The 13,810-nt window shown below is 42.9% G+C and overlaps 1 protein-coding gene across 6 annotated transcripts in view; it reads right to left on the reverse strand.

Moving 5' to 3' along the window:
* MACROH2A1 (macroH2A.1 histone) overlaps positions 1-13,810 on the reverse strand; it is a 78,350-nt gene that overhangs the window by 18,726 nt on the left and 45,814 nt on the right. For 4 of the 6 annotated variants that reach the window (XM_077911738.1, XM_077911737.1, XM_077911740.1 and 1 more), the window contains exon 5: positions 7,228-7,338. In XM_077911738.1, the coding sequence (XP_077767864.1) occupies positions 7,228-7,338 (111 nt within the window). The remainder of the gene's footprint in view (positions 1-7,227; positions 7,339-13,810) is intronic. The other 2 variants (XM_077911741.1, XM_077911739.1) reach the window with 1 other exon arrangement.

Below are 13,810 nucleotides of genomic sequence, written 5' to 3' on the forward strand. Positions count from 1 at the left end.
CCCAGGATGGTACACAAGTCCTCGATGGTTTGGGAAAGTCCCAGTAGCTCTGCCTTTCTCCAAGTGGCTGTGGGTCTTTAAAGCTCTCCCTATCACCCTGACTACTGGCTGGCTGGCTCCCTGCCCTGCTCAGAGGTGGTAAAGAGCGAGATGGTCTGTTGCTTAGTAACATCTAATTTTACATGCCTATTAGTCAGGGAATGCTCAAGTTCTGGTGAAAGCCAGGAAGAGAAACAGCAGCTCTCTACGAGACAGGGTGTATCTTCGAGTGTTTCACTCTACTGAGGCCTGCTGGGTTGAGGATTCCCCCCAGTTTCATGAGCATGAAACCAACTGGCTCTTTTTGAAGAGCCACTGGATGTCCTCCCTCCCCACAGTTATCTTGTTGTTGTAGCAACCTTCCGGCTGAAAGGAGCCCTGAATTCTAGATTCAGCTGTCAAAGGGGCAAGAGGAATTAGCTGACCCAGGACTACTATCCCAGGCCCTACCCTTTCCCTTCCTGTTCTTAGGAAGCAAAGTGTGCTCTTAGATGCCTAGTATTCAGTGACATGGATTCCTAACGGCTGCAGCAAAGAGCAATGCCTCAGCAGTCTCCAGAGGAGCTGGCGCCCGGGACCAACTATGAGCCAGGCTGGAAGAGCCGCCTGCAGCCACAGGGCCCAGCAGGGCCGGAGCCTTTGTCTGCACTCGCACTCTGGTGAGGGGGCCGTGTGTAGACCCTTGGCAGGGAGGCTTGTGGCAACCTGGCCAAGGCACTGAGTTTCTGGGGCTAAATGTTTTGTTGAAAAACCAAACCAACAGAAAACCTGACACTCTATAAGCACCAAAAACATAAACCCACATATCTCATTCCCAGAAACACACAGATTCTCAAAAAAAAAAAAAAAAAAAAGGACCTGCTTCAACCCAAACTCATCCCTTGTGAGAAAGCACTTGTGGAAATCAGCCTGGTCACATGGCTGGGGAAAGACTGGGCTAGGCCCCTGGCACAGGGCAGTGCGCTCCCTTTCCAGGTAGTAAGGTGGAAGAGGAACAAGTTTTCTCCATGGGGACTCCCTGGGGAATGGTTCCCAGCACTGCTGGGAGCCACCAAACATCCCTAGGAAGCCCCCTGGAGGTGACCTCACACAGTGGAGCTCTTAGCAGTGCAGGCTCTGTGGCCGGACAGAGGCAGAGAAGGGACCAGCATCAGGGCTAGGGTGCTCAGGGCTGTGGTCAGGGAGAAGAGGTGTGGGTGTGGGTGGGGCGGGGGGGGGGTACTCAGGAAGGCAAGTGAAGGTCAGGATTCAGGACAAGGTGAAGAGTTTGATTATGGTATCATGTAAGTATCCCATCTTTGCATCTATAAGCAAGTGCTGTTTATAAAAATTCAGATTAAGCTAATACTCCCTGCCTCTCCCCTCCCCCAACCAAAAAAAAAAAAACCCACACCTCAAAACCCTACCCTATGAAGTAGTAGGAGATTGTTGAGGGAGGATGGGAAAGGAGAAAAAAAAGAGAAAGCAACACTTCACTTAGTGTGGTATGAGTCAGTATACTTTTAAGGTATCTCTGACTTTCCTATTTAAAAATATCCATGTTCAAATCTCTCAAATTCACACTATTTTTTTCCAATGGTATAGATGCTTCTGAATTCCTATTTGCGAGCACAATGGAAAATCAGCTATTTCCCTGGGCTTTGATTCAGCTAGCAGAGAAGACCCCAGGAGACTGCCTCTGCCTGGGGAATGGGCTCTCTGGAGAAACCGGGTGGGTGGGGGTGGGCAGTGGGGCAGGTGGGGAGCTTCAGGGCTGTACTGAAGCTAGAGAGTGGTTGCCAATAGAACAAATTCCTTGGAGAACTCTGAGTTTGCTCTGGACTCCTCACCTTCCTGACAAGAGATGCCCCACTCTTGGAAGCACAGAATGTTGCACCATAGGGAGCCACTACCACCAGCAAAGAGAACTCCCAGCTAACGTCTCCCTCACCCCATGTCTGAGCCTTGCTTTTCTGACTGTGTGCTCACTAGAGTGAGGGCCTGAGCCGTGGAACAGTTTTGCCACTGTTAAATACCTGGAAGTATTTTTTAAAAACCACCTCTGGACTATAAAGCATGTGTCTGGGGTGGCGGGAGTCCGTGTGTGCATATCTGGGAGAGAATGTGTGGGGAGGGCAGAGGACAACTGCTGCAGGCACTTCGGAAAGAGAAAAGGGCACCAGCTCAGCTGGGGCAGGCAGGTGAGTGGACAGAAGCCAACAGTGAAATGATCAAGGACAAAGGGCGTAGCTCCCCTGGATAGGAGAAGAGAACCCGTGAGCCCGAGGTACAAACAGGCCATGTGTGCAGGTGTCTGACCAGGATCCTGCCTGCTGTCCGGTGGACACATGCAAACAGGCCTAGTGGGATGAGGGAAGATGGCCAGTCCTAGAAATCCCAGCCCTTCCTCTCCCCAAGGGCCCCGCGGCCCATTTGCAGCACATGGCAGAGCAGGGGTCTGGGGGGTGGGGGCAAGTAAGATTTCTGGGCAACTGTGAATATTCTCGTATTTAGTCTAATTCTCTGGGAGGCGGGAGGGTCATTAATGATTTCAGAATCTGATCAAGGTGACCACTTCTTTGTCTTCTCACTGGGAACGATGGAGAAAGACGTATTAAACCACAGTACGGGGAACTAAAAGTCTCTACCAATGGTTAGCCACTGTAGTCTTGACCAGGGGTGCTGCCAGTTACAGAGCAGAAGGGGTCCTACCTGGCTGCAGGCGGGAGAAGGGGATTTAGCCAAGCAAGGGTCCTGCAAGCGTCTCCCACTTCTGGGCCTGATTAACCTTACTGGCTCTACTGGAGCCCATCTCTCTACTATACCCGCATCTTCCCTCTAGTGGTTATTATGTCTGCACTAGTCCTTGTTCTCTCCGTGTGAGTGAACTCATTAGCAGAAGCTCCTGGAAGGTATAGTGGGTTGTCTCTTGACACTGAGTGCCACCCAACGCCTAAGACAGTGCTCGGGTTGCTACAGGCAGAGTTGGAAGTGAATCTCAAACGTCCTGACAACTCTGCGGTGAGATGAACATCTCCCTTCTCTTAAAGTAGGGCTAATAGAAATGCCAGAGCTCAGGAATAGGGCCCTTGGCCTCGCTTGGACCTGAGAAAGCTCAGAGCCAACCTGGTTGTGCTGGAAGGAAGGCTGGCCCCCACCACTTACAGCAGGTCGGGAGGCAGCCGGCCAATGGTAGGAAAGGAGCCGTGGCTTGGAACTACTAGACAGACATGTGGGCTGTGCCTTGACATGACCTACTTGGCTACAGGAATCTCTTATTATCTTACATACTGTTAAAAATTCAATTTTAGGAAATGAAACTAACTGATGAATGGTATCCAAGTGACATGCTGGATCTAGCCTGTAATTTTGGTATCTTTCATGCCCTAATAATGGACAAGGAAGGGAGAAGATGGACCAGTCCTATTTCCTTGTGCTACCCTAGAAAATGCAACTCTCTTCCTGTCTTAAGTCCACTTCAACCAAAGTAGATGGAAAGGGTGAGGTTTTCCATAAAACTGTTTGTAGGGGATCCCTGGGTGGCTCAGTGGTTTAGCGCCTGCCTTTGGCCCAGGGCGCAATCCTGGAGTCCCGGGATCAAGTCCCACGTCAGGCTCCTGGCATGGAGCCCGCTTCTCCCTCCTCCTGTGTCTCTGCCTCTCTCTTTCTATGTGTATCATTCATAAATAAATAGATAAATAAATAATAAATAAATAAATAAATAAATAAAGAATAAATCTTAAAACAAAACAAAACTGTTTGTAGCCTCTGATGGAGAACCACATTTGCTCTGTAGCCCCCTCCTGCCCTGCCTCTGGGATGAAGGGGCTCCTTTATCTGAGCTCTGGCACCCACCCTGCACATATCCCCAGCTTCAGTTCTCACCAAGGCCTCAGGTCTGGTGGTGGCATCTGGTGGGTTTCAGCCTAGAGCCTGTCACACAAAGACAAGGACAGATGTGGGCATTGCCAGAGGCCCGGGAGCTGAGGCAGCACTGTTCATGGTGTCTCAGATACCAATCGTCAACTGGAGGGTAGAAAGAGACATCGACCCTTCCCTCTTTACTACTGCCTTACTCACTCCCTCTCTCCTTGCAGTTTTCTAGCCCTTTGGAATTGGGTGTGTGTATGCAAGGCAGAAAACCCACATACCCTGCCCCTGCCTTCAGCAGCCTACAGAACTGTGGCTACAATGCAGATAGCCTGGGACTCACTCATAGCCTCGTCATGCAGCCTCCTCTACCGCCTCAAATAAATCCTGTCCCTACAAAGCCTTAAATCATTTACTGCCACTGACCCAGATTTGTAGAGTTCACATTGGAAGAATTTGGGGGGGAAATAAAACTGTCAGGTTTTTCAATCTCTGAAAGGAAGCTGCGAATCTCTGTTGAACCACCAAGCAAAAACATTTGATGAAGGCATGTTCACAGCGCTGTCTTCTTTTGGAAAATAACTCAACAATGTGTGTGAACGCTGGGTAACAGTGGAGTAACAAGGATGACGACTCCTGAGACTTGAGTATGTGAAACACGCCAGCAGCCACAGTAATGAGATCCCAGACTCCTAAGCCCTGGGCTGGCTTCTCCTGTGAGTAGCTTAGCAACTGGGCCTGGTAGGGCTGTGCAGGGCACAGTGTCACCTTTCTCTACCATCACTAGCTTGCAAGATTCAAGCATAGGTTTCACTGTACAGATGGGAAAAAAAATATGCAGAGAGTACAGGGTACTACACACTCTTCATTCTCAAGTACTCCCTTTAGGACATTTCCAGAACTCTGAGCCTAAACTGTCATCTGTGATAATGCCATTTTAAAATGTGCTTTGTGTGAAAATTCACATCAGTTTTAGGATTCTTGCTCCTTTTGCATTACATGCTATGACTTTCATGGCCATAACCAATAAAGGGCCAGGAAGTACTGTCTGCAAATGATGCTCCTGATGACAAACACTTGCTCCATGTCACACCTCAGGGGCCCAGGGTTCCAGAAAAGGTTGCTAACACACTTTCTGACACTGAGGTCCAGGCTGGCTTGAAATGCTGCCTTATCCCGCCACCACATGTGGGGAGACATAGCTCACACTGCTCAAGGGCACGTGCAGTACTGAATTGGGGGGTCCCTCATCCTGGATGTGGGAATCTCAGGTCATTAACCTGGAGGCACAGCCTCGCGGTAGTGAAGGTGCGAAAGAAGGTGGGCAGTCCACCTGGTTCTGCACTCAACTCCCTCTCTGACAGCTGACTGTTTTACACTGGGTTGGGCTCAATCAATCCTTTCAGAATCTCCCTTCCAAAGTCAGGACATCCAACAGCACATAAGTTTCTCTGTCAAGTCTACTCCTTCCCTTTTCCTGTTTCTTAAATGACATTAAATGACACCCCTGTAGGTTACTATGAAGTATCGATACTTCTCTACAGTGTTTTGGTCTCCCCAGCCCTGAACAGTCCGTATTTGCTTTGTACCTTCTAGGACTATTATGCCTGTGGCACCCAGCCCTGAGGCTGAAGACCAAGGTGTGCCCTGAATGGTGGAGAGGACAGCGCTGCTTGGTGGCAGCGGAACTAGCAGGCTGTCTGCAGCCTGAGCCACCTCCTTTCTAGGGCTCAAGACCCCAATCCCAAGATCAAAAAGGGCATCCATCCATACGTGGACATTTGTGTGTGTGAGTGCCACTACTGTGCAAATACATGACTTTGTCCAGGAAGAAGAGGTAAGGAGTTCTGATGGGAGGCTGGCTTTGGGGTAGACGGCAGGAGGTAGCAAGAAGAACACAGGGAAGGGAGAGGCCAGCGTCAGGGTACTCAAAGGTAGGATGGAGCAAAGAGTGAGGGACCGTGGGGACAGCGGGAGGGGGAGGGACAGAACTGTTCTACCTGCTTCACAGGCTTGCAAGCCCAGCTAATGGTCTGCACCAAGGTTCTAAAGCACACGGGAGCTGCTCCTAAACCGCAGAGAGTGTTCACACTTGAGTTCAAACCACGGCAACTGGGATGACGGTTCACATTAGCGTCCAATATATTCCCCAAAGGACATGTTAAAGGGTGTGAAAGTAGACCCAGGTGGTGGCCTCCACTGCTGAGTTGAAATTTTTTAAGTAAATCAAAAATACCTTAAACGAAAACTTTCAAAGCCCCAGACCTTAAGATGACAAGTGCTGCTTATTTTTTTCCTTTGAAAAATGCATACAAAAATACAGATAATGGTTATAAAATGTCAGCTGCAATGGTTATTTGCTGGAACACAGGGTCCACCACAGGAATTGCATCATGAGAGCCTGAGTGCAACCAGGACAGGAAGGGGGGTGGGGGAGGAGGAAGAGCACTTGCAAGGCAGGAGCAGGAGGGCTGTGTCACTTGAGATGCGAAAGAAAATTGACAGTGAGGTTGTAAAAATGATGCAGCTTCAGAACCAAGTTGTTGGCCACAGCGCAATTTACATGGAAGGTCAAATTCATGCCTTTAATTTTCTTTCATGTAGGATTTAAAAAATAAAAGAAGCGGAATTCCCTCTCTCTCCAGCCCCTCCCCTCCTTTTTTGGTGTTAATAGAGAAATATCAATTAACTCTCACTCTCAGGTCTTAAAAGCCTTTGCATCATTTTTATTTTCAGCAAAAGTGAATCATCTTTTACAAAACCATGGCGTCCTGGCAAAGCTGCATCACTGGGATGGCTGAAAATACAGTGCCCACGGTTAAAACAAACAAAAGATTGGTTTGAGGAGTCGAGAGGTGGCTCAGTGTACCCGTTACCTAAGGAAGTCTAAAATAATCCTGCCCCCAGATCAGAGGCTCTGCCTGCAGTGCCCACCGGAGTGAGTGGGCTGTCTGCTAGACCTTTCCTTTGCCAAACCCAGCTTTGACTTTGGGCTTTTTCTCTGGCCAGGGCTATGTAATAGCCAGTTTATCCCACATTAGCAGCTACTTCAGACTAAGCCCAGGCTGTCCTGAATGCCCACCCCCGCCCCGCCCAACCCACCCCACACCACCACAGGAATAGCCTTCTCTCTTTTCACCACTATCTCCTCTTCCCACCTGCCCAGGCAGTCTCCCCCAGCATTCCTGCCGCGGCCCTCCCTGAGGCCACCCAATCCTCCACCCACACCTAAGAGGCCAGGAGTAGTCTCCGGGAATCCCCAGGCCTTCCTGCAGCAGAGGTGGCCTCCACCCGTCTGTCCCAGGGCCGCGAGCAGACTGAGGCCGCACGTCTGCCTACCTTCTGGCCAAGGAAGAGGCTCTTGGTGGAGAGGACTGTGAAGCCGTCGGCCGGTGTTCCCTCAGTGGTGCTATCCGCGCTGGCTGCCTTGCTGACTTCCCCCTGCTTCTTCTTGCACAAAGATAAGAATCATCATGAGGCTACACAAGCAGAGACCAAAGGGATCTGGGCTTTTCTAACAGGGAGGTGGCTCCTAGGCCCTGCCCATGGTCCTGGAGGAAATAGGAAACTAAAGCACAACCAGTTTTTGGCCTTTTTCAAAGTGGGAGCCGCAAGCTCTGTGAAGTCCGGGAGTTCGATGAAGAGCATTAGTTGTATTTTTATCACTTTGTAATACATAAAAAATATATAATATTTTTACAAAATAAAATTTTTGTGTATTAAAAATATACCTGAAGGCAAAATTTTACTGCAGAGTGACAATCTACAACATTTTCATAAATTTAGACCAACTAAATATCTCTTAATTAGGGTCTTTGCTTTCTAGATGTCTGTTCACTATTCAAGTTTGAGGAGGAAAAGCAAACTTCCTGATCACAAGTTCTCAAAGAGCCAAAAATCAGATGAAACTCCATAACCCTCTAACCTTCCCCCAGCCCAGGAGTTAGACGGTACCCAGCTGTTCTTCAAGAAAACCAGGCTTGGAGAAAGAAGGATCCCTATGGTGGCTGTTGGCAAGCCCTGCTGCCCCTGGGGACTCCCCACCCTCCTGGTGGGATGGTTATCAGCGTGCTCATTGGCCTCTTCCCGGTACCAACCAGATTCAAGTATGTATACCCTGGGGTTCCCAAGAGTCCTGCAAGGTATGTTGTCCAGAGAGTTTTAATTTCCAATCCCCAACTTTTAATATACTTTTCCTGAAACTGATCTACCCTGAGTGATGGTCTCATGCCACATATCCTTGAACTACCACTCGTGTCCCACTTCTCATTACTGGGATGTCACTCCCCCTCTCCCACCCCGGGAATAGGGATACAGGGCTTTCTCAGTCTTTCATGCATTTCTGTTAAGTATAAGGACGGTATGAGAAATGGGTATTTTGGCTCATGTGGGGATGTTCTGTATTCACATATATCATAGACTAAAGATAGTGGAAACAATGGTAGTTTGTGTTTAGACACTTCCCCACTTCCCCTTTTCTCTTCCCTCCAGTTTTTATCAAAAAGTACATCACTCTTGAGGGATGTTCCAGTGGGAGCAAACCAAGAAAGCAGGGGTGAGAGGTATTCCAGATGGCCACGTCTTCTAAAGGAAGGCTCTGGACCACCACTCAAGGCAAGGTCTACATGTCTGTTTAGGGATTCAAATTCATTAACATTAACATTTTTGCTTACATTGAAAAAAAAAATTCTAGTTTTACTGAGTGCTTTAACAAGCAGGACTACTTTTACAATTAAGTTCAATGGCAAACCTGGAACATTTTCTGTAAATTAAATGAGCCAAATCTGAAGCTTCAAGGTTTTGATATAAGTGCTAAGACAAAAAGCATTTTATCAAGAAACAGGGCATTAGCAAAGATAGGTTAAAATGGTCACTATTATGGTTTTCCTAATTCTTTCAGTATACCAGATATGCCAAGTGAAAGAGAACCCCAAAAGTGAAAGGTATAACCTACAGTTACATGGCAAGTCTTAGTAAGCCTTTTTTTATATACTTTCCAGGAAACAAGAAAGGGAAAGGCTGGGTGACAAATCCTTTCACTACTCAGATGTTTCTAATTCTGTGCTTTCAACAAAATGGGAGAAATATCAAATTTACTTAACACCTGAGAGATCATTATAAAAACAGATTGATGGACTTAATAGTAATGTACCAATGCCAGTTTCTTAGTTGTGACAAATGTACCAGGGTGATGGAAGATGTTACAATGGGGAAACTGGTGAGGAGTATTCAGGAACTCTCTTACTATCTCTAACTTTGTCAATCTAAAACAATTGTAAAATAAAGCATGTATTAAAACAAACTGATGACAGATTACTAAGTGACTATTGGAACTTAAGAGTTCAGAGGATTGAATGATGTTGCTTTAACAAAATCCTTTCCATTCCCACTTATTTTTTGTGACCAAGACATTCCAGGTACTTTTACCTGTAAATATACAAAAACAGGATGCTGAACCCGGTTTCATTTCAGAAATAAGTAACTACTTTACCAGTTATTGCAAAAACTGTATCTCAATATATCCTATTGTAAGAATACAGTTCCAAGACTATTGTTTTCCTTAGTAGTTATTAAATTGTAAAATATTTACTGGTTTGATCAACTGTGTGTTTTTAAGTGTAATAACCAGCCAATCCTGTAAAATCCATAACATTTAGTGCCTTTATGATCACAGGAAATTTTCAAGTAAATTTAAATTTATATACATTATTTTTGTTGTGAAGATCAGTAAAGTACTACCACCAGCAATAAAATATGGACATTAAGAAAAAAATCTGTGGGACAAGTGAAAGGGACATAATAGCTCAAGGAGAAAAGTAATGTAAATGTTCCATTTGTTAAAAAAGAGCTGTCCATATATTTTTAAAAGATGATGATATTCCAAATCAACACATTATTTAGATTTCTTTGTATACATTTAAATAATGAAATAGTTTTTGTATATCAGAAATTATACCCTACATGTGTATATTTATTATCAAAAGCTTAGCTGTCAAATTTTAAATCTGTGTGATTCAAAGATTTTCAAAATTGTTTTGGGAGGTAGGCAAGCAAAAAAGTTTGAGAACCACTACTCTACCCAGTGAACACCATGCATACAGGAAGTACTCAGTAAATGCTTGGGAACAGGATACAGTTAATAAGTAGGTAAAGATAGGGTGCTTCTGCCCAAAAATACTTCACTTTTTTTAGAGGTGAGAAAGCCTTAACTGACAGAATTTCAGGCATTCAAGAAACAGAGCTGGTTGTATTGGGAAGAGGGGGCCGTGACAGCTTCCCTGTGCCCCTGGTATGAGTTAGCAGCTAAATATGAAGCTAAGTTATAAGGCTTATTAGCCTATGATAATTAATACTAGTGATTCTCAAAAATGATTTATTTGCTCATGGCCTCTTCCATTTTAAAGCTGTTGCCCACACTGTAAACTGGCATGACCACTATGGAAAACAGTATGAAACTTCCTCAAAGATTTAAAAGTAGAACTACCAAATGATCCAGCAATTCTGTTTCTGGGAATATAACCAAAGGAAACAAAAACACTATGTCAAAGAGGTAACTGCACCTTATGATCACAGCAGCATTACTTATGACAGCTCACACAAAGAAACAATCTAAGGGTCCACAGATGAATGGAGAAAAAACTGTAGTATATATAATGGAACATTCAGCTATAAAAAAAGAAGGAAATCCTGACAGGAAACCAAGAGAGTTCCAAAAAAGATGACCCCAGAGAGACCCACAGCACAACACACCATAATTAAAATGTAAAAGTTAAAGACAAAGAGAGACTCTTAGAAGTGGCAAGAGAAAAACAACTTACAATATACAAGGGAACCCCCGTGGGACTCTCAGATTTGTCAGCAGAAATTTGCAGGCCACAAGAGAGTGGCACAATATATTCAAAGTGCTGAAAGTAAAAAACTTCCAACCAAGAATACCTGGCAAAAGTGTCCTTTGAAATTGAGAGAGAAATGATTTTCTAGACAAGCAAAAAGCAAAAGGAGTTCACTACTACTAAACTGGCCATACTAGAAATGTTATAGGGACTTGTTTAAGCTGAAAAGAAATGGTGCTATTTAGTAACAGGAAAACATATCCAAGTTTAACTTTCACTAGTAAAGGTAAGTACTAAAGGTAGTGACTTAATCCCTTATAAAGCTAATCTGAAGGTTAAAATTAAAAGGTAGTAAAAATAGTACAATAATTAAGGGACACATGAGATTAAAAGAAAGTATGACACCAATAACATAAAATGTAGGGAGGGAAAAATTCAGAGTTTTACAATGTGTTCAAACTTACATTAGCAAGTTAAAACAGACTGTCAAGAGGTTGTTATACATCAACCTCATGCTGAACACAAAGCAAAAGCCTACAGTAGATACACAAAAGATAAAGAAACCACTGAAGGCAAACATCAAATCACAAAGGCAGAGAGCAAGAGAAGAAGAGAAGAATTACAAAACAGCCAGAAAACTATTAACAAAATGACAAGTATATACCTGTCAATAATTACTTTAAATATTTCTCCAAACAAAAGACATACAGTGACTGAATGGATAAAAACAGAAGATTCACAATATGCTGCCTACAAGAGACACATTTTACAAGAAGGGCAAGACACAATGAAAGTGAAGTGACAGAGAAAGATTTTTCATGCAAATGGAAACCAAGAGAAAGCAGGGATAGCTATACTTAGGTCAGACAAAATATTCTTTAAAACAAAGATTACAGTAACAGATAATGAAGGGTATTACATAATGGTAAATGTGCCAAGCCAACAAGAGAATATCTGTATATATTTTATAAATATTGTAAACATTTATGCTCTTAATCTAGGAGCACATAAATGTATAAAGCCTACAGTAACAGACCTAAAGGGAGAAACAGATAGCAATACAATAATAACAGGGGACATTATCTCCCACTTTCATCAGTAGATAGATCAAGCAAGCAGAAAATCAATAAACACTGGCCTTAAATGATACATGAGACCAGGTGGACTTAACATATATTCAGAACTTTCCACCCAAAAGTAAAAGAATACACATTCCTTTCATATGTACATGGAACATTCTGCAAGACAGATAATATTTTAGACCACAAAACATGTCTTAATAAATTTAAGAAGGCTGAAATCATATCAATCATCTTTTCTGATCACAGTTATGAGGAGAAAAAAACCTGGAAAATTCAAATATGTGGAGATTAGATTACACACTATTCAACAACCAATAGATCAAAGAAGAAATCAAAAGAGAAATTAAGAAATACTCTAATATAAATGGAAATAAACATACTAAAACTTATGCAGCAAAAGTAGTTGTAAGAGGCAAGTTTATAGCAATATAGGCCTACTTCAAAAAACAAGAGAAATCTCTAACACCCAACACCAAAAGAAACCAGAGGGGGCAAAAAAAAGAACAAATGAAGCCCAAAGTTAGCTGAAAGAAGGAAATAATACAGATCAGAGTGGAAACAGACTAAAAACAGAAAGGATCAATAAACCTAATAGCTCTTTGAAAAGATAACAAAAATCAACAAATCTTTGGTTAGACTCACCAGGAAAAAAAAAAGAGGTTTCAAATAAGTAACATCAGAAATGAAAGAGATGTTACAAATGACACCACAGAAATATAAAGGATCCTAAGAGACTACTATGAAAAATTATATACCAAAAAAAATTGGACAACCGAGAAGAAATGAACCAAATCATAGCAATAGATAACATACTAGGACTGAATCAAAGAAAAATAAAAATCTCAACAGATGGATTACTAGTAAAGGCATAGAATCAGTCATGAAAAACTTCTCAATAAACAAAAGTCCAGGACAAGAAGGTTTCACAGGTTAATTCTACCAAACATTTAAAGAATTAAATATGAGTCTTTGAAAATATAAAAGAGGAGGACATTTCCAAACTCACTTTTTAAGGCCAGCATTACCTTGATACCCAAACCGGACCAGGATGCCTTACGAAAAGTAAATTACAGGCCAATATCCCGGATGAACACAGATGCAAGACCCTCAGCAAAATACTAACAAACTGAAATCAACAATATATTAAATGGATCATATACCATGATCAAGTGGGATTTATTCCAAGGATGTAAGGGTGGTTTAATAGCCCACAAATCCAGCAAAGTGATATACTATATTAACAAATGAAATATAAAAAGCATATATATGATCACCTCAACAAATTCAGAAAAGGCATTTGACAAAATTCAACATCCATTTATGATACAAAGCTCTCAAAACGGGTACAGAAGAAACATACCTCAACATACTAAAGGCCATAAATGCCAAGCTGAGAGCTGGCATCATACTCATTAGTGAAAAGCTCAAAGCTTTTCCTCTAAGATCAGTAACAAGACAATAATATCCATTCTTGCCACTTTTATTCAATATTAGTATTAGAAGTCCTAGCGAGAGCAATTAGGTAAGAAAAAGAAATAAGAGGCATCAAAATCAGAAGGGAAGTAAAGCTGTCACTATTTGCAAACAGCATGATACACAAATGATACATGATACACAAAACCCTAAAGACTCCACAAAAAAAAGGTTACAATAAATGAATTCAGTAAAGTAACAGGATACCAGAATACAGGAATCCGTTGGATTTGTATATGCTAATAACAAATTATCAGAAAGAAAAACAAAACAATCCCATTTACAACTGCATCAAAGAAATAAAATACTTAGCAATTTAACCCAAAATGCAAAAAAGTATACACTGAAAACTACATATTGTACACTGAAAACTATAATACATTAATGAAAGAAATTGAAGAAGACACAAATAAATGGAGAGAGATTTGGTGCTCATGGACTGAAAGGATTAATATGGTTAAAATGTCCATACTAATCAAATCAATCTACAGATTCAGTGCAATCTCTATCAAAATTCCAATGGCATTTCTCACA

The sequence above is a fragment of the Canis aureus genome, chromosome 10 (assembly GCF_053574225.1).
Source record: "Canis aureus isolate CA01 chromosome 10, VMU_Caureus_v.1.0, whole genome shotgun sequence".
Classification (NCBI taxonomy): Eukaryota; Metazoa; Chordata; class Mammalia; order Carnivora; family Canidae; genus Canis; species Canis aureus.